Raw genomic sequence first — 17,449 nt, 5'->3', positions numbered from 1 at the left:
TTCCACAACTTTGAGGCTGATCTAGAAATTCACAGTGTAAAATTCACATCACAAAGTTGAAAGTGAGTTTTAAATGTCTCATAGTAGGTTTTAAGGGGCATGCTTCAGATTTTAGCTAATAAGGCATTCTGAAAGACTGGGGCCGAAAATAGATAGATAGATAGATAGATAGATAGATAGATAGATAGATAGACAGATAGATAGATAAAAACTTTAGAGATTTACTAATCATCTGTCACTACTGTCCCTATCAAAAACAAAACAAAACAACAAAAAAAAAACAACAAAGCAAACAAACCAAAACAAACAAACAAAACTGAGAGGCCGATTTCTCTGGCTTATATGGTGGAGGTCAGTTGTTGGGACTGTTGAGTCTCAGGGTCTGTTCAAGTGAAGACAAAAATATCTTGAGAGTGAACATCTAAAGGTGTCGAGAAAAAAAGCATCTTTAAGGTGTAGGACTGAGAGGTGAGCAGCGTTGCCATGATAGTGGATAGGATGGTCGAAAGGTTAGGATAACAGGATGGATATCAATTATGGCAGCATTTTGAAGTGAAGGTCTTGGAATAGGCCAAAGGTACTGCTATTTTTTTAAGTGCCAGTATGGAGATATTACATAGTGAAGAAGTGGGGTGTAAAAACCACCACAGAGGGCCTCTGAAAGACTCTACCTAGCAGCATATCAAAGCAGATGCTGAGACTCATAACCAAACCCCAGATGATAAAAGGGGGAGTTAATATGACCAGGAGAGGACAGAAGCTCCACAAGGACAAAATATATCAGGGCATGGGGGTCCTCTATGAGACTGTTTCTCCAACCAAGGACCATGTATGGATATAACCTAGAACCCCTGCTCGTATATAGCCCATGGAAGCTCAGTATCCAAGTGGGTTTCCCTAGTAAGGGGAACAGGAACTATTTCTGAAATGAACTTAAGGACTGCCTCCTTTACCTAACCCCACCCCCAAGGGAAGAACAGCCTTGCTAGGCCACAGAGGAGGACATTGCAGCCAGTACTGAAGATACCTGATAAGCTAGGGTCAGATGGAAGGGGAGAAGGATCTCCTCTAGCAGTGGACCTGGAAAGGGACAGGGAGGAGATGAAGGAGGGAGTGAGGGTGGGATTGGGAGGGAATGAGGGAAGGGCTACGGCTGGGATACAAAGTAAATAACCTGTGATTAATATTAAAAAATAAAAATAAACCATTTGAATAGAAAAGATTGATTGATGGGTTTAAGGCTTCTGCGCCTGCTTAAGGTTAGTGTATATTGGGGTTTGGAGACCTTTCTCTGAAGTAGAAATGGATTTATGAGGTGCAGCAAGGGAAGAGCTAGGGTATCCTGTACAATGGAGTTAACTAGGAAGCGGGCAGAGGGCAAGAGAGGTTTGGGATTTTGGAGAGTACACAAATGGAGGCCTAGTAATGGAAGAAGAGGGACATGGGAGTGTACTGGGAGCTGTTGCTGGTGTTAAAGACAAAATTCACGCCAGGTTTTGTGGGGCTATGGAGATTTGCAACCAAAGAGAGACAGCCTGGAGTGGAGTGGGATAAAGATGTGTCAAAATCCTGGAAATCTCATCCTGATATACGAGTAATTAGGACCCTCCCCCCCCCACACACACCTTGTCCCAGGCCTAAATGTTCTGGCACATGAAGCTTTGCACTTCCACCTTTGCTTACACAGAGAGAGAGAGAGAGAGAGAGAGAGAGAGAGAGAGAGAGAGAGAGTCACACAGTAGAGTAACCAGGTTGAACTTCCTCTCCCCTTACAAAGGTCACGTGTGGCAGTGCCTGGAATTCCTCCTCATGAAAATGAGACATTCTCAGCAGTGTAGCCCTGGACAATAATGTACACTCAGCCAGAAAACCCCTACCCACTCCCCCTAAGGTGTAAGTAGGCTTCATTTCTCCATTAAATGAGCTCACAGAAGCTGTCCCCCCAAGAAGTCTGTTTCTTGCAGTGCTTACAGCTGCCTGATGTCTCTTTCACCTCCTGCTGTTTATGACCCTGCCCACCTCTCAGACTTCTCTGTTTGTGGTCTAATAGTGTCATTTTAGGTAGGGAAGCAGAGCCGGATGGGAGATTTTTGATGACAGATTCTATTTCCTTAGGGGATACAGGACTATTTAATTTATTTACCTGGTCCTGATTTTACTTTGGTAAGTGGGATATGTCAAGAAAAATGTCCATTTCATTCACGTTTTCAAATTTTGTGGTGCACAGTCTTCTGAAGTAAGACCTACTGTTCTTTGGATTTCCTCAGTGTCTGGCATTATGCCCCCCCCCTTTCATTTCTGACATTGTTGACTTGGGTGGTGTCTCTCTGCCTTTTAGTTAGTTTAGCTAAGGGTTTGTCTACCTTGTTGATATTGTCAAAGATCCAGCTCTTGGTTTCATCAATCCTTTGAATTGTTTTCTTTGTTTCTAATTTATTGATTTCAGCCCTGAGTTTGATTATTTCAAGCTACCTATTCCTCTCTGGTGTGTCTGCGTCTAGGGCTTGTAGGTGAGCCATTAAGTTGTTTGTATGAGATGTCTTCAATTTCTTTATGAAGGAACTTAGTACTATGAACTTTCCTCTTAGCACTGCTTTCAGTGTGTCCCATAAGTTTGGGTATGTTGTACCTTCGTTTTCATTGAATTCTAGGAAGTCTTTGTAATAGCCTCAGTTCAGGACTCTGGCTTTCCATCCTGTGACCGAGACCCAGGGGTGATCAAAATACTGAGAAGAAGCAAGAGTACAGGCTCCTTGACAGATTCCCAAATTGAGCTCCTTAAAGCATTACATCATCCTCACATCCCACAACTGCTACAGGCCATGGAAACCTGAAAGCAGGCAAAAAAAAAAAAAAAAAGCCTACAGTGATTTATCATGCAGCAAAGGAAACACTGCTGGAAATGTCACTAAATGGGATCATCTCAAGGAGAATGGGGAGGAGAAGAAGGCCCATACTTTCTTTAGGACACTGATTTTGGGTATTAAACCTATGCATATTGCCCAGTGAGTGAGTAAGCATGAAAACAACTCAGTAGATTAAAAAGAACTCAATGAATTCAGTGATTTGGGTTCAGGGAAAAGACACATCTCTGGGGGAAAGAGTCAAGAGCTTCTAGGGCACCAATGAATAATGTTCTCCCAAAGTGTTGAGGCATAGAGAGTATGAAGGGCATCCACTGACATCCTCTACTTTTTAGTGACCAGCCATTTCCCATTCAGAGACAGAATTCAGACCAAAAGACAAATTTTACTGTATGCCACCTTGCATACCAGATCACTTCTCCCCAGAGCTTAAAGATCTACTGAATCAGTTACTGAAGATGGAATCACATAGTGTCCTATAATCCTGGTAGTTATGACACCCATGGCTGAGCCATGATGAAGACACTTGAAGGATTTCCTCAGACGTCCAAAAAAACCCAGAACCTGCCGGGAGCCAAGGCCAGCTAGTGGAAAGTTACAGACAGCTGCAACAAGGTCGTAGGTGAGAGATTTACGTTTCCGGAACCTCTGAGACATCTGTTCGTCAGGCTAGACATTTTGAGATATCTTAGCTGACATTCTTGTAGTATCTCTTTTAGTAAACATTCTTGCGGTGTTCTGCATCTTCATTAATCACCCTGTTATGTTTTGTAAACTATATTGCTGACACATTTTTCCTTCCTGCCTTCTCCCTATAAAGTTGTGTAAAAATTTTCAAATAAACAAGAGCGAGATCAGACTATAGATTTGCTCTCATTCTTTGTGTCTCTTGGTACCACCCCATTCTTTTCGCCCCTCCTTAGGTACCCGTTGAACTCCCGCTGGATGGGACAAGAACCCAACCAAGCATTAGAAATGTTTTCACTGGGTTACTGACTAAATCAGAGATGCTTTAAAGCAACAAAAATACAACCATGTAATGGCAAGTGACTAACTATAAAGAAACATTCAGTTGGCAATGCAAAGGTGACCGCAATAGAGGGTAGCATTGTACAATGACTCCTGCACAAACTCCCAACCTCTGTCTGCCTCTGAGGGGAACTAGTGCAACTCCCCTTTACTCCCTCACTTTGTCCATTCCACCTAAGCTTCCTGGAAATGAGAGAAAAGGGCATGGGGACAGAGTACGTCTTCTACCCTTTCTTCCCCGAAGAATAATTTCCCAAACAAAAGCTCCTCCCAAGGACAGACATTATCCTCATGTTGGAAACAAGAATTCCCGAGAGACTGAGAGCAACATCAGCTCCAAAGGACTCACAGATAAAGAGCAGGTTTTCACAGTTTTCATCTGCACAAACTTCAACTATGAATATGAAAAAAAAAAAAAAAACACCAAGACGTGACTGACCACTCATAGCTCTCAAAACTTAAGACAATATATGTTAGTCAATGTTTCTTAGGATATCTTAATGACAAGAGCCCCGTGAGTCAGAGAGAAATGGATTGTGTTCTTTGCTGGAGAAAGTGTCCCGAAAGACCCTCTTTTTCCTGAAACAGCAAAGTCAGCAAACTCACTGAGGAGGAAAGAATACCTTCTATATGAGATACCCTTGTTCGCTCCCCATGTCCTCTAGTCCCAGGAGCCCCAGTGTCTGAATCACCTACTCCGCTTTAGTCTCTGCTCCTCTTCACTCCTCACTCCTCAGACTAGGGGGAAAAAATGAGCAAGGACATCCAAAATCTTTCCTTCTCAACAAGAAACTCCCTCAATTGATGTTCCTACCCAGGGAACCCTCACCCTGTGCAGGGGCAGGGTAGGATTTCTCCATGCCTCCCTTACCAGTTCAGAAGTTTGAAATTTCAATATGGAACTAAGGCCTCTCACAGAAGAGCTATATGAGGTTGTTACTGAGTTACATCAGTTTCTTTCCCCTGGTTTTATTCTTGGCCTTGGCAGATGTCAATATAGAGTATTTACTTTCCAGGTATATATAAGGGGATGATAATAAGGGCCACCATGGCTTGGGCAAGAAGACACTCACCTAAATAGGGTGTAATGACAACAGATGAAAAATTCCCCAACTAACAACTTATGATGGATGATAACAATGAGGTTCATGGAAGCCGCATGAGGGATCTTCTGTGCTTTATTAAAAGAGGAATTAGAGCATGTCAATACAGAAAGAGAGTCAAACCTTTGAGAGATAGAATCCACTGGGATATGATTAGGTTACTGGGTGATATATTTAAGAGGGATTAATGTAAATCCCTTGTTACCATGGAGCCTTTACTTGAATGGCTGTTGTGTGCTTTGTAAGATGGTTTCCTTATCTGCTGTGACCTAATTCCTCTGGAAATGTCACAACTGTTTAGAAGATTGTGAAGACTGACTGACTGAGAAGTGGAATGTTATAACTGAAAGCCAAACATGTCTTCGGTCATCTTCATACCCTTCCACAGGCACTGGTGACCCTCCTCTACATGTGCCCCAGCACCTTTGTGACAGTAAAGTCAAACATTGCCAGTGTATGGGAAAGCCCATAGGTCCTGCCAGCATTAACCTCTGCTTGCTAGAAGACAACAAGTGAAACCTATAGCAAAGTCTCCCTACTCTGATATAACCCATTTTCCCGATATATCTGATAATTGCATTGACTCTAAACATTTTTTCTGTGACCACAAATGTTATATACCTATGGAGAAACCTTGGTCTCTTGGGGCAACCTGAACTCACATTCCCTGGCCTAGTCACTCACATTTGGGTTAAATAAACTGTTTCTTACTCTTTGTGGAACAAGAGTTGTGTTCTATCTCAACAACATCAGCCACTAGATGGCAGAGCTGACCTGAAAATGGCCACACTGCAGCTTTTAAATGAAAGTTACAACAGGCCACTGGAATCTTACAGAGAAGCAGAAGGCCACACATGTATGATCAAATATCCCAAGCTCTGTCTAATCACTGCAGAGAAAAAGCCACTAGATATGTGTGACACCACTTCTGGGGAGACCTGAGAAACAGGAGACTCTTTGGTACAGAACTTGCATCTGCAATAGAAGTAAACAGCAATGTGAATGGGGTTCTCTGAGCACTCTCATCCCCATGAGAAAGTTCATTTCCCAGGAATGAAAAATGGACATGTGACACCTGCCCAGGCACAGACAATACAGGTTGCCTTCTGATGACTGCTACCCAAGGAAACTTAACGGCACAGTGAGATCTCTACTGTGGTGTCTTTCTTTTACCTTCTGTATTACTCAGGGTTCTCAAGAGGTACAAATTACTTTAAATGAATATATGAGATTTATTTGAATGGTTTAAAAGCTGTGGTCCTGCTATTCCAACAATGGCTGTCTATTGACAGAAGGTCCAAGAATCTAGTAGTTGTTCAGTCCACGAGGCTGGTGGTCTAAGCTCTTCTTTAATATATGTCAGGATCCTGAAGAAATAAGCTCTAATGTCATGACTATAACTATCTAGTCTTCAACCTCAGAAGGATAAATACTTTCTGAGTATACACAAAGTGCAGAGCAACCAGTCTCCAAAATATAGAAATGACAGAGAGCCGGCTGCCTGGACAGTGATCCAAATTTCCTCAGCAATACTGGGGCATCATATTCAGCCTTCTGGCCCACAGAGGGCCTCTGAAAGCCAGCAGAAGAAAACAGGAAACAAACTATGAACCTACCACAGAGGGCCTCTGAAAGCCTCTGCCCTGCAGGCTATCAAAGCAGATGCTGAGCCTGATGGCCAACTGTCGGGCAGAGTGAATGGAACTTTATGTAAGAAGTGGGAAATAGTAAGAGCTGGAGAGGACAGGAACTCTACAAGGAGAGCAACAGAACAAGAAAATTTGAACACAGGCAACTTCCCAGAGACTCATACTCCAACCAAGGATTATTCATGGAGATAACCTAGAACCCCTGCACAGATGTAGCCCATGGCAGGTCAGTGTCCAAGTGGGTTACCTAGTAATGGGAAGAGAGACTGCCTCTGACATAATCTGATTGGCCTGCTCTTTGATCACCTCCCCCTGTGGGGGGAGCAGCCCTACCAGGCCACAGAAGAGGACAATGCAGCCACTTTTGACAAGAACTGATAAACTAAGATCAGAAAGGAGAAGAGAACCTCCCCTATCAGTGGACTTGGGGAGGGGCATGCATGCAGAAACAGGAGGGAGGTTGGGATCGGGAGGGGAGGAGGGAGGGGCTTATGGGGGGATACAAAATGAATAAAGTGTAATTAATAAAAAATTAAAAAAAGAATAAAATTTAAAAAAAAAGAAAAGAAAAACAGGAATTATGAAGGACTGCCTACCTTGTCTTGGCAAAGCTCAGCAATCAACTTCCCTATGTGTCCTGCTTGTCCATAGCTTGGAAAGCATGCTGTCTGCAGTTGAGGCAAGGACAGTTTCTTGCCCAGTCGCTATCTTGCCACTTTTGAAACAAACTCCACATAGAGGTTTTTAATGTCCATCATTTTCTTTGAAGTCGAATGAGGGTGCTGCCATGTCTCACTGTCAAAAAAAGCCTTTTGCAAATAAAACATCTTTAAATGACATAGTCTGTGGATCTCTGAGGTTTTGAAGACCATCTTCTTATCTATAGTATATCTAAACAGGCAAACATTGCTGACTTCTAGATATTTACTATCTGATTACTTTAAAAACACTTTCAGGAGGAAAAATAAAGCATATTTCTGTGAATAACTAAACTAGTACCTAACATAACCATAAGTTTGATGGACTAACTACTAACTTGTATTTCTTAGTTATCCTAAATAGTTTGTAATAGCAGCTTTCAAAAGAACTAGAACTTCACATTGCACTTTTAAATGAAATGTATAGATAGGTACCTTATACAAGAGCTGAAACATATATACAATATGCATATAAAAAATAACTTCAAAATTGTGTAAGTATGTAATAATCTATACCAATACTTATAAATATTTGAGACTAGTTGAGCTTTAGTTTAAGAGTAGATTCAACAATCTGCCCTTTTACCCTATCATTCTTATATTACTCCTATACCCTCCACCCTTTAATGATGACAAGTATCCACTATCCATAGAACAATAAAAACCCATCCAACACTTTTGGGAAATGAAGAGTCATTCTCTTATAATTGCTTCCTACTGATTTGGAAGCAACATTTCCTTTTGGAGCCCTAAGAAAATTGGAATAATGGCCAGGTCCTAGGAGAGCTTAGCTGTATCATTTGTTGTCCAGTCTCTGTGTCCTAGGAGAGTGCAGGGCTTACTTGAAGTCCTGACTGGAATATTTTTTTTTTTTTATGGTGAGCAGCACTTTATTTTTTACTTAAATTTTTTTAATCTTTTTTTTTTTATTAGTTACATTTTATTAACTCTGTATCCCAGCTGTATCCCACTCTCTCATTCCCTCCCAATCCCACCCTCCCTCCCTCATCTCTTCCCTGCCCCTTTCCAAGTCCACTGATTGGGGAGGACCTCCTCCCCTTTCACCTGACCCTGTTTTATCAGGTATCCTCAGGACTGGCTGCAAAGTCCTCCTCTCTGGCCTAGCAGGACTGCTCCTCCCCTGGCGGGTGGAGAGGTCAAACAGCCTGCCATTGAGTTCCTGTTAGAAATAGTCCCTGTTCCCCTTACTATGGGAAACAAATTGGTTCTAAGTGAGGTATCCCAGAAGAAGAAAGACACACATGGTATATACTCACTTATATAGACCTATAAGATATGATAAACATAATGAAATCTATACATCTAAAGAAGATAAACAAGAAAGAGGACCTGGGTTAAGATGATCAATCCTCACTTAGAAAGACAAATGGGATTTGCATTGGACGTAGGAGAAAGCAAGTAACAGGACAGGAGCCTACCACAGAGGGCCTCTGAAAGACTCTACCTAGCAGTATATCAAAGCAGATACTAAGATTCACAACCAAACCTTCAGCAGAGTGCAGGGAATCGTATGAAGGAAGGGGGAGTTAGTACAACGTAGAAAGGATAGGAGCTCTACAAGGTCCAAATATATCTGGGCACAGGGGTCTTTTCTGAGACTGATACTCCACCAAGGACCATCTATGGATATAACCTAGAACCTCTACTTGGATGTAGCCCGTGGTAGCTCAGTAACCAATTGGTTTCCCATAGTAAGGGGAACAAGGACTATTTCTGACTGGAATAGTCTATTATGCTGGATGATCTAGCCAGCTGTTTCAAAGTTGTTCTGGATGCAGATTTTTTGAGAAAACAGTTTCTAAGGTCATCTGTGAGGCTTAATCAAGCAGGATTTTGGAATAAATATGTCTAAGAGTCTTAGAATCCTTCTCAGCTTCTTGAGAGTGAATCTTCTCAAGGTCAGTTTAACTTCATTGGTGTCTGGTCCTTTTGTTCTGTAAACGTGAACTTTTAAAGCTAATACACATTTTTACATTAACACGAGTATGGAATGTGCAGTGTGCACAGTTCAGCTAAAGATGATTTTCTGCTCATTGTTTGAGCAGGAAAGACATCTATCTTACTTATAAGTCAGTTTGGACTGTATGACAAAACTATGAAATAAATTTTCATCCCTACCATATGGAAGGATGGCATGAAGACTCCATAGCCAACAAGATTTATCAGCTATGCATAACTAAAGTCCTGGCTGGAGACACTTCCATGTCTCAGTCAGTCTCAGAGCCCAGATTTCTTGGTTCTGTTGCTCTCTTTGTGGAGCTCCTGTCCCCTCCAGGTCTTTCTATCTCCCCCTTCTTTCATAAGATTCCCTGCACTCTGCCCAAAGTTTAGCTATGAGCCTCAGCATCTGCTTTAATACCCTGCTGGGTAGATTCTTTCAGGGGCCCTCTGTGGTAGGCTCCTGCCCTGTTCCCTGTTTTCTCCCTCTTCCGATGTGCGTCCCGTTTGCCTTTCTGAGTGAGGATTGATCATCTTACCCAGGGTCCTCATTCTTGCTGGAAATCTAGGCCTAGAGGTCTTTTCTGAGACTGATACTCCAACCAAGGACCATGCATGGAAATAACCTAAGGTGACCTTAATAAACAGAATTCATATTTTTAAATTCAGCATATAGACCTTCATCAAATAATTGAAACTTGACAATATAACTATAATATCCAGTCTGACCATGTTGGTTTATAGTTGAAGCTTTTTTATCAAGTATCTCTACGGGATATCATTCTGTAACTTCCTTTGTGGATTACTATCATCTGGGAACTACCTTTTTGGCTACCACTGTAGGTTCCAGATTAGATTCCTCTGAAGATTCTTTATTCTGATTTAAAGAATCATCTAATCTCTGTTCTATGGCCTCCATTCTAGCACTTAATTTTTTGGCTCTTTCCTTCTCTAACTCTTCTTTCTTTTGATCTTTCTTAAAGCAGGTATGGAAAATTGCAATTATTACTGAAAATATAATTATTTCTATGCTGACAGTCAAAACTAGATAGGATCCAAATGCCTTCTTCTATAGTGTTTTCCATTTTATAATATGAAAAATATTCTTTTTTTAATCTAAATCATTTTGTTAAGACTTTATTACTTAAACTTAATATTTCCTTTTATAACTACCTTTGTTCGATTCACTTACTTTCTTTGGCATCTATGCACCTTTTAAAACATTTCTATTTTCTCTCCTTTAGAGACTTTACTATGTGCATTTATTTCTCTTCTGCCACTTTTTAACTTAATATCTTTTTCTGTATTTAATTTTCTCTAAGCTCTTTCTCATCCTTACATGGTTTATTATTTAATATTATTTAACCCTCTGTCTCTGTGTACTTTGCTGGTGTGCCTTCTGCCAAGCCAAGTTTTTCTATCCCTTCTACAAGGATGCAAGTTTTATTTTTTTGTGATTCAGCTAGCACAAAATGCTAGTTGTTGGCCCTTCCCCAGCTCTTCCACTAAAGAGTAAACAGTAAAGAGGTGATTCTGCCACTCTGCTCAGTCTAGCAGACTGACTGTCCTGGGCCCAAGTGCCCTGCCTCGTTGAGCTGGGCTGGCGCCAGCAGCTTCATTAACCACCAGGATGCAGCTGGTCCCAAATGGGCTGTGGTTTTTGCCCACCATCTGTAGCTCATGGGCTCTGTATACCACCACCCAGCTCTGGCTGGAGCCACTATGTGCAGCAGTGGGTGCCCATAGGTGGGTGTGCTCCTCCGGCCCCTTTCTCACTGTAGCTCTGGGAAGGATTTAGACTGAAGGGCTCACCCTGTGGCTCCAGTTTGCACTCTCTTAAAAGGACCCCCTCCCAATTCAGCTACTCTGTTTGTCCCAGCTCTGGGACTTTGTCTAATACCTGAATCCTTTGTCTAAGCTTGTATTTCTGTCTAAGTTTGTATTACATGCCTAACATATGGGATGCCAAATGTAGAAATATAGTATACTTCTATATTTATAGAAGGGTATATAGTATACCCTATATAAAATGGGAGGCCTTTTCTAATCACCTGCTCTTGCTCCCAAATAATTGATGCAGAGACCTATGAGATTTATTCAGCAAGCTTTAAAGTACTAGAGCTGGGTAGACATTTATCTATTTTAACCCTCTATGCTAATCAGGCTACTTAACAGCCACATGGTCCAAAGTTTTTGTCATACTGGTCCTGCCTGGATTGCTTCTGCTCTATCAGGTCAGTCCTCATGGCCAGATCATTGTGGCTACATTTTTTTCTCCTCCATTTCTTCCCTCTCTTTACCTCGTGGTCCCTACCTGAGACCCCTCAACTGGGAACAGAAGTCCAGCCTTCCTCCCCAATCTCTCCCAGCCATAGGCTGCTCTGCTTCTTTATTACCCAATCAGAGATAATTGGGGAGTAATGTTTACACAGTATTGATCAATGATCATTACAATACCCATGTCCAGATTGCAACCAAATCTCAGGGTATAGAAATCAGCACCTGAATAAATAGCACACCAGACCAACACCCAACATTCCTTGTCCATGTACTTTCAAAGTCCCTTAGATAGGACCACTGAGGGGTACCCCAACTGCCACACCCAACAACTCTACTCAAGAAGGAAACAGTAAATCAACCATCACCTAAATTGATAAGAGCAATTGGGGTTACCTCTTCAGAAGGCTGGTCTGAGAGATGATGAGAATATAAGTATAAACTGGCCAGTCCATTTTAGTTTTAAGGCAAGGACCCTAAAAGCAGAACTTTCCAAAAGGTCTGTGATCCCATCAGAAGTTCTGTCTTTGGCCAGAGTACAGAAACACCAAGTCCTGGTTTCCTGTCATCTTCACTCCTCTTGGTATAACCAACACCAGTTGTGTGACATCCCATGCCTCACCCCAGTTCCTGCTAATTGATACTATAAAAAGCCAACAGGGTAGCATGTGCTTGATGGTACTTCTTTATGATATCACTTCCTGGATGGAGCCTGTTCCTGTCATCCAAGAGGTCTTCTTTCTCCTAAGCACCCAGTTATAAAACTTTCTAAAACTCACCCTCTGTGTCCCATGAATTTCATTCTTCCAATGCACACAAGAACCTGGAGCCACTGGAAGATTTGTATGGCCATGAGCTTACAGCACCCTGACTCCTGTGTTAAAGTCACCTGGATGGGGCAAGAACGCATCTATCGAAGACACCACTGACACCACCACCATTTCTATCCACTTCAGGACAATGTGAAAAATCAAAACTAAGAGAGAAATGTGTAGTACCTGAAACTAAGCAATATTGTATGAAAAGTCCAGTGACCCACCACAGAAGGTCCATAGTGTAGAGGATAGCCTCAGTGCCTAGACCACCACAGGGGATAAGTGTGCCACACAGGGGTCTGGGCTCCTAACCTACCATAGAGACTGCCCTCAGGTTGCTGGACATTGTCAGATCCATTCCCACATTGCATCCTTTTTGCTGTCCCAAGTGCAGGAACAGTACCAAAGTATCTGCTTACAATGATACACCAACGACATTCCCAGTACTCTTAGGGGCATTCCCCACAATGCCCCTAGTATAGGTCTAGTTCTCTGGGAGCTGGTCACATGAGAACCCCAGGACCAGCCCAGTCTCCAGGGAACTGCTTGAACACAGATCCCCAGGACACGCCCTTTACCAAAGGGGATTTAACATAATGGTCATGGAAGTGTCAGTATCCAGGAGGCCATAAACAGGCTGTTCCCTAATGTAGGGTCCAGTACCCACGAAGCTTCTATACTTACCTCTCAGCAGGACAGGCACCCAGAGAGCTTCTCTCATGCTGGAAACAGTGAGGACCAATAAGAATGCTGTTAATCTTACACTGTTCCTAGGGCAGACCCAGTACCAAGAGGGTTTTCCACATCTGCCCTCAAGAGAAGCCCAGTACCTATGGAGTCAGCCTCCTTGTGAATTTCAAGTACCTTATCCTGGGAGCCACTAGCACACTGAACCCCATGTAGGGCCCAGTTCCAGGGGGCCAGCTGCAAACTGCCTACCAGAGTACTGACTGGTACTTGTGGGGCCAACTGCATGCTTTTCAGTTTAGAGTCAATACTCTGGTGGCCACAGATACAATGCCTCCAGCAGAAGGCCCAATATCCAAAGGAACAACTATAAGCTGGTCTACTTAAAGCCTAGTACCAAAGAGTACCCTCATACTTTTGCCTACTTTAGGCCCTGTGCCACAATCTGATCTGAGAGAGGACCCAAGCCTACAGAGCCACTTGCACACTGCAACCTATGCATGTGTAGATCCAGTAACTAGGGGATGACCCACCCTAGCTCTAATGCAGGCCTAGTACACAGGAGGCTGCCTGCATTCTGACCTGAAGGACAAGCACAGTACAGTACCTCAATGACCGCACAACTGACCTTAATTCAAGGCTGAGTAACCAGGGTTGGCCCACTGTAGACACCACCTCTTTCACTGACAAAGAAGACCCATCCAAATTCAGGGGCTCACTATCCCTGCTTCACTGGAATCTTCCCATATCCTCCATCCCAACCTACAGGATCCCATTCTTTTGTAATCCATGGTCTCACTTCAAAAGCTTCCCACAAGGCTGGAACTTCAGCTTCCGTCCAGACAAGCGGAGAATGGGATTCTGCATTTGATTTTCAGCAATCTCAGGTCTGCATCTATAGGAGACATGGTTCTCCTCCAGGTCTCTACAGAAGCTTTCACGTTCTTTATGTAGCTTGTGAGCTGGGAATTCAAATCCTTAAATTATTCCTTTTACTATAACACATTGTCCAGCAAGGTAAGGATCAAACAGCCAACCTTGCTTGATCTACTGCCAGCTCCCACCTAGACCACTGATGATCTGGTTACTACTGAAAATATAACAGCCCTCTCCTATCCTGGCTATGTTCTGACATATAACCCCTCAATGGATGTTTGAAACTGAAGCTAGCACTAGCAGTGAATCCCATATAACTGGAGACTTTGTGTCCCAGACCCTAGCAGTCAAAATTGATCCCAAGGCCAGACAGCGAAGGACCATGTGGGCTGTCATAACAACCACCACTTCCTGAATGCAACCTGCCATGCACAGTACTAAATACCAAACTACCGAAACAATAAATATCAAAGCACCCAGAAACCTATTGAAACCTAAGATTACATAGTTTGTCCATGTCCCACAGACCCTGTAGGAAATTACGAAGCTTGTCCTGTCCCACAGACCCTAATTTGGAAATTAGTAGGACCTAGGACCCAGCAGAATTCAACTGTAGCAGCTCTCCCCCTGATCCGCAGGGATCTGATTACATCTGTATGTCACGCAGGCTGGGAGGGCCAAGTGTCCCCTCAGGGGCAAGCGAAAACAAGGCATCCTTCCACATTACCTTTGTAGCCTATTTCTGAGAGGTGAATATATGTCCCCACACTGAAGCCAGTTGGAGCTTCCTCTACTCCTACTCTGAGGTGCTCCAAAGCTTCACCACAATTGCCCAGGAGGTAACTGAGGCACATGGATTATTCCCGGTTTAATGCCAGCAGGTGTTACAAAGCAAAGCCTAGATTAAGATTTGGGCAGTTGGCTATAGGTGCCCACTCCAAACCATGGGCTGGGCAGGAAGTAGAGGCACAGCCAGAGTCAAGCCTCTGTCCACACAATTTCCTCTCCTTTGATGGCTTTGAGAACATTGTCTGCCATGACCAGTAACTCAGCTCACATGATGCTGGGCTTCTGTTTGAGGTGCAAAAGCCACATGCCAACACTCCTTCTCAGGAACCTTGGACAGTGTGAATAGCTTTCCTGCAGGTGAAATTATCACTCACAGCAGGGGCAACAGGATTTCTTGTCTCTTGAGGAGGGCTACTCAGAATTCTAGGAAGCAGAGGGCGAGGGAGGCTGTAAATTTAGAAAAGAGTCAAGTGACCCTGCTTCTGGAAGTCCCCTGGATTCTCCCCATCAGCATCTTCTGTGTGTGGTGAGGGGTAAAAAACTGCCTCTCCCCCTAGGCAGGAGGGAGGGTGCTTTGCTCATGGGTCTCACTTCTCTTCCTCCTCCCCCTGCAAATGATCACAGCTTGAAAACTTCTTTAAAGGAAGTGGTTGCTCTTGTGGCCAAGTCCTAGAGATGAAGTGCTTCTGGTTAAAATGATTCAGCGAGAAACCACACCCCCACCAGAGCTAATCCCACCCTGCCCTGGTCCTGGGGCTCTACTTGCCTAGCATTTCTACCGTTAGCTCTGGCCTACTACACGCTACCCTTAACCCACAGAACCATGTGGCTGGCCATTCTGCTTGCCCTCTGCTGCCTGACTTCCGATTCCCATGGGACACACACCCCAGGTAAGAGAAGGGTCATCTGGCCCCATCCCAGGGTGCTTTCCTAACCATCTTGTAGTAGTGGAGGCATGGAGGCCCTGGCCTGCTATTCTTTCAGCTTTCCCAGGACACTCTTGGAGCCCTGAGAAAGACCCTAGCAAGAGGCTCTGGATCCTGGCAGCAGCTACTTCCATGAAGAACAAACATCAGGGATTACACACGACAGCAGCCACAGTGATAGAGAGCACAACTTCTGTTCCCTTCTGTTCAAGGGTCTCAATCAAGCAGCCTGTATCTGAAAGCTTTACTTTCCTGCCTTGTGACTTCACTGCAGGGACTCCAATAAGATACTTATCCTTCCTGTAGTCAGCATGTTGTTTGCCAGTAAAGTGTGGAGATGGTCTGTGTTGGGAAGCTGAGACACAACCAAGTTAGCTGACTTGCTAGCCACCAATGCCTGCTTCCCTACAGAGAGCTGGATGATGTCTGCCCCAGGAAGCAGATTTAGAAGATAGATAGTTTGAGGGCCCTGCCTCTAACAGACAAGAAAGCTGATAACTGACCATCTCCCACCAGATGAAGATATCACTTAGGCATAGATAGGGCTTTCGTCATTCTTCCTCCTTGAAACAAGCTGGGTCTGGTCACAGGTTATGAAGCGGAGTGTTCAGGGAGACACAGTGAAGGGGAATAATACCCAAGACCAGGGACAGGAAATCTCCCTTCACAGAAAATCTGATACCAAGAAGTCAGTGGTGGTGTCAAAGGAGAGCACAGCCTCGGAATCCAAGACCTGATGTGGATGCTGTGAATTGGGCACTATGGAGATAGGAAAAGAACAGGGAGAGGACAGCTTCTGTTCTGAGGTAGGGACAAGCCACAGCAGCTTGGGGGTGGTTAGCAAATAGGTAGTTAACTAGTAAGAGAGGAGAGACAGCACTAGGCGTAAGTCAGAACACTGAGCTTGCCTCCCAATGGGGCCCTTCCTGGCCTCCCTCCTGTTCCTTTGTCCCAGCTGTCCAGAGAGAAACTTAGGCAGAACCTGGGTGTTGCTTCTGCAAAGCCCTCTTAGCCTATGCGAGAGATGGGAGGGTGGTATTAGTGCTCGCTGTCTCACTAGTCCTGGGGTTTCATTTTTTATACTCAAGTGTTTTGAAGATACTGTTCTTGCCTCCTCTGTGGCTTAACGGAACAGAGTGGAAACATCCACAGCATGATAGAGAACACCACTGGACAGCCTTTGCGGGAGATGCTGGAGGACTGCCAGTTTCCTGTTTCTACCATGTTACCTTCCTGCAAGTGTGTGAGCTGAAAGGAGTCTTCCCCATTCCTCCTGACCAGTAGGTTCTCTGGGCCATCCCCTTCAGGCCTCTCTGCCCAGACCCAAATGAGCAACACCCTCACACGGGAACCTGAGAACACAAGCCCCCACCACCACCTACCGGCTAATGATTTTTGAACTTCCTTTAGCCTGCCCTTTGAAATGGCCAGTAGTGGCTCCTGACCCAAGAGTCTTAGTGGAGTGGCTCAGTGATGATACCCATAAAGTTCTTGGAGGCCTGGGTGCTTCCAACATGTCCACCCTTGCTTTCAAGTTTGGGGTCAGGCCCTTGCTCTGCCGTGCTAATGAACCCCACCTCTACTCACTAGGGGACCACCCTTTCTGAAGCTTCCAGTAAGGGCCTCAGCTGCTAAGATGGGGTACTCTTAGGCCCCTCTCTCAGGATTCAAACATCTGGGAACCTGGGCCTTTGATAGGAATCTAACATATATATATGTACATACATACAAACACACACACACACACACACACACACACACACACACACACACACAC

At 44.0% G+C, this 17,449-nt stretch overlaps 1 protein-coding gene across 1 annotated transcript in view; it reads left to right on the top strand.

Annotated features, from left to right (window-relative positions):
• Positions 1–15,525: 15,525 nt before the first annotated feature.
• Cst7 (cystatin F) overlaps positions 15,526–17,449 on the top strand; it is a 9,067-nt gene continuing 7,143 nt past the window's right edge. The window contains exon 1 of the mRNA XM_055602684.1: positions 15,526–15,636. Within this exon, the coding sequence (XP_055458659.1) occupies positions 15,570–15,636 (67 nt within the window). The 5' untranslated portion in view covers positions 15,526–15,569. The remainder of the gene's footprint in view (positions 15,637–17,449) is intronic.

This window comes from Psammomys obesus, unplaced genomic scaffold (assembly GCF_907164565.1).
Source record: "Psammomys obesus unplaced genomic scaffold, mPsaObe1.curated_primary_1811, whole genome shotgun sequence".
NCBI lineage: Eukaryota > Metazoa > Chordata > Mammalia > Rodentia > Muridae > Psammomys > Psammomys obesus.
This window is presented reverse-complemented; position numbering and strand designations above follow the sequence as displayed.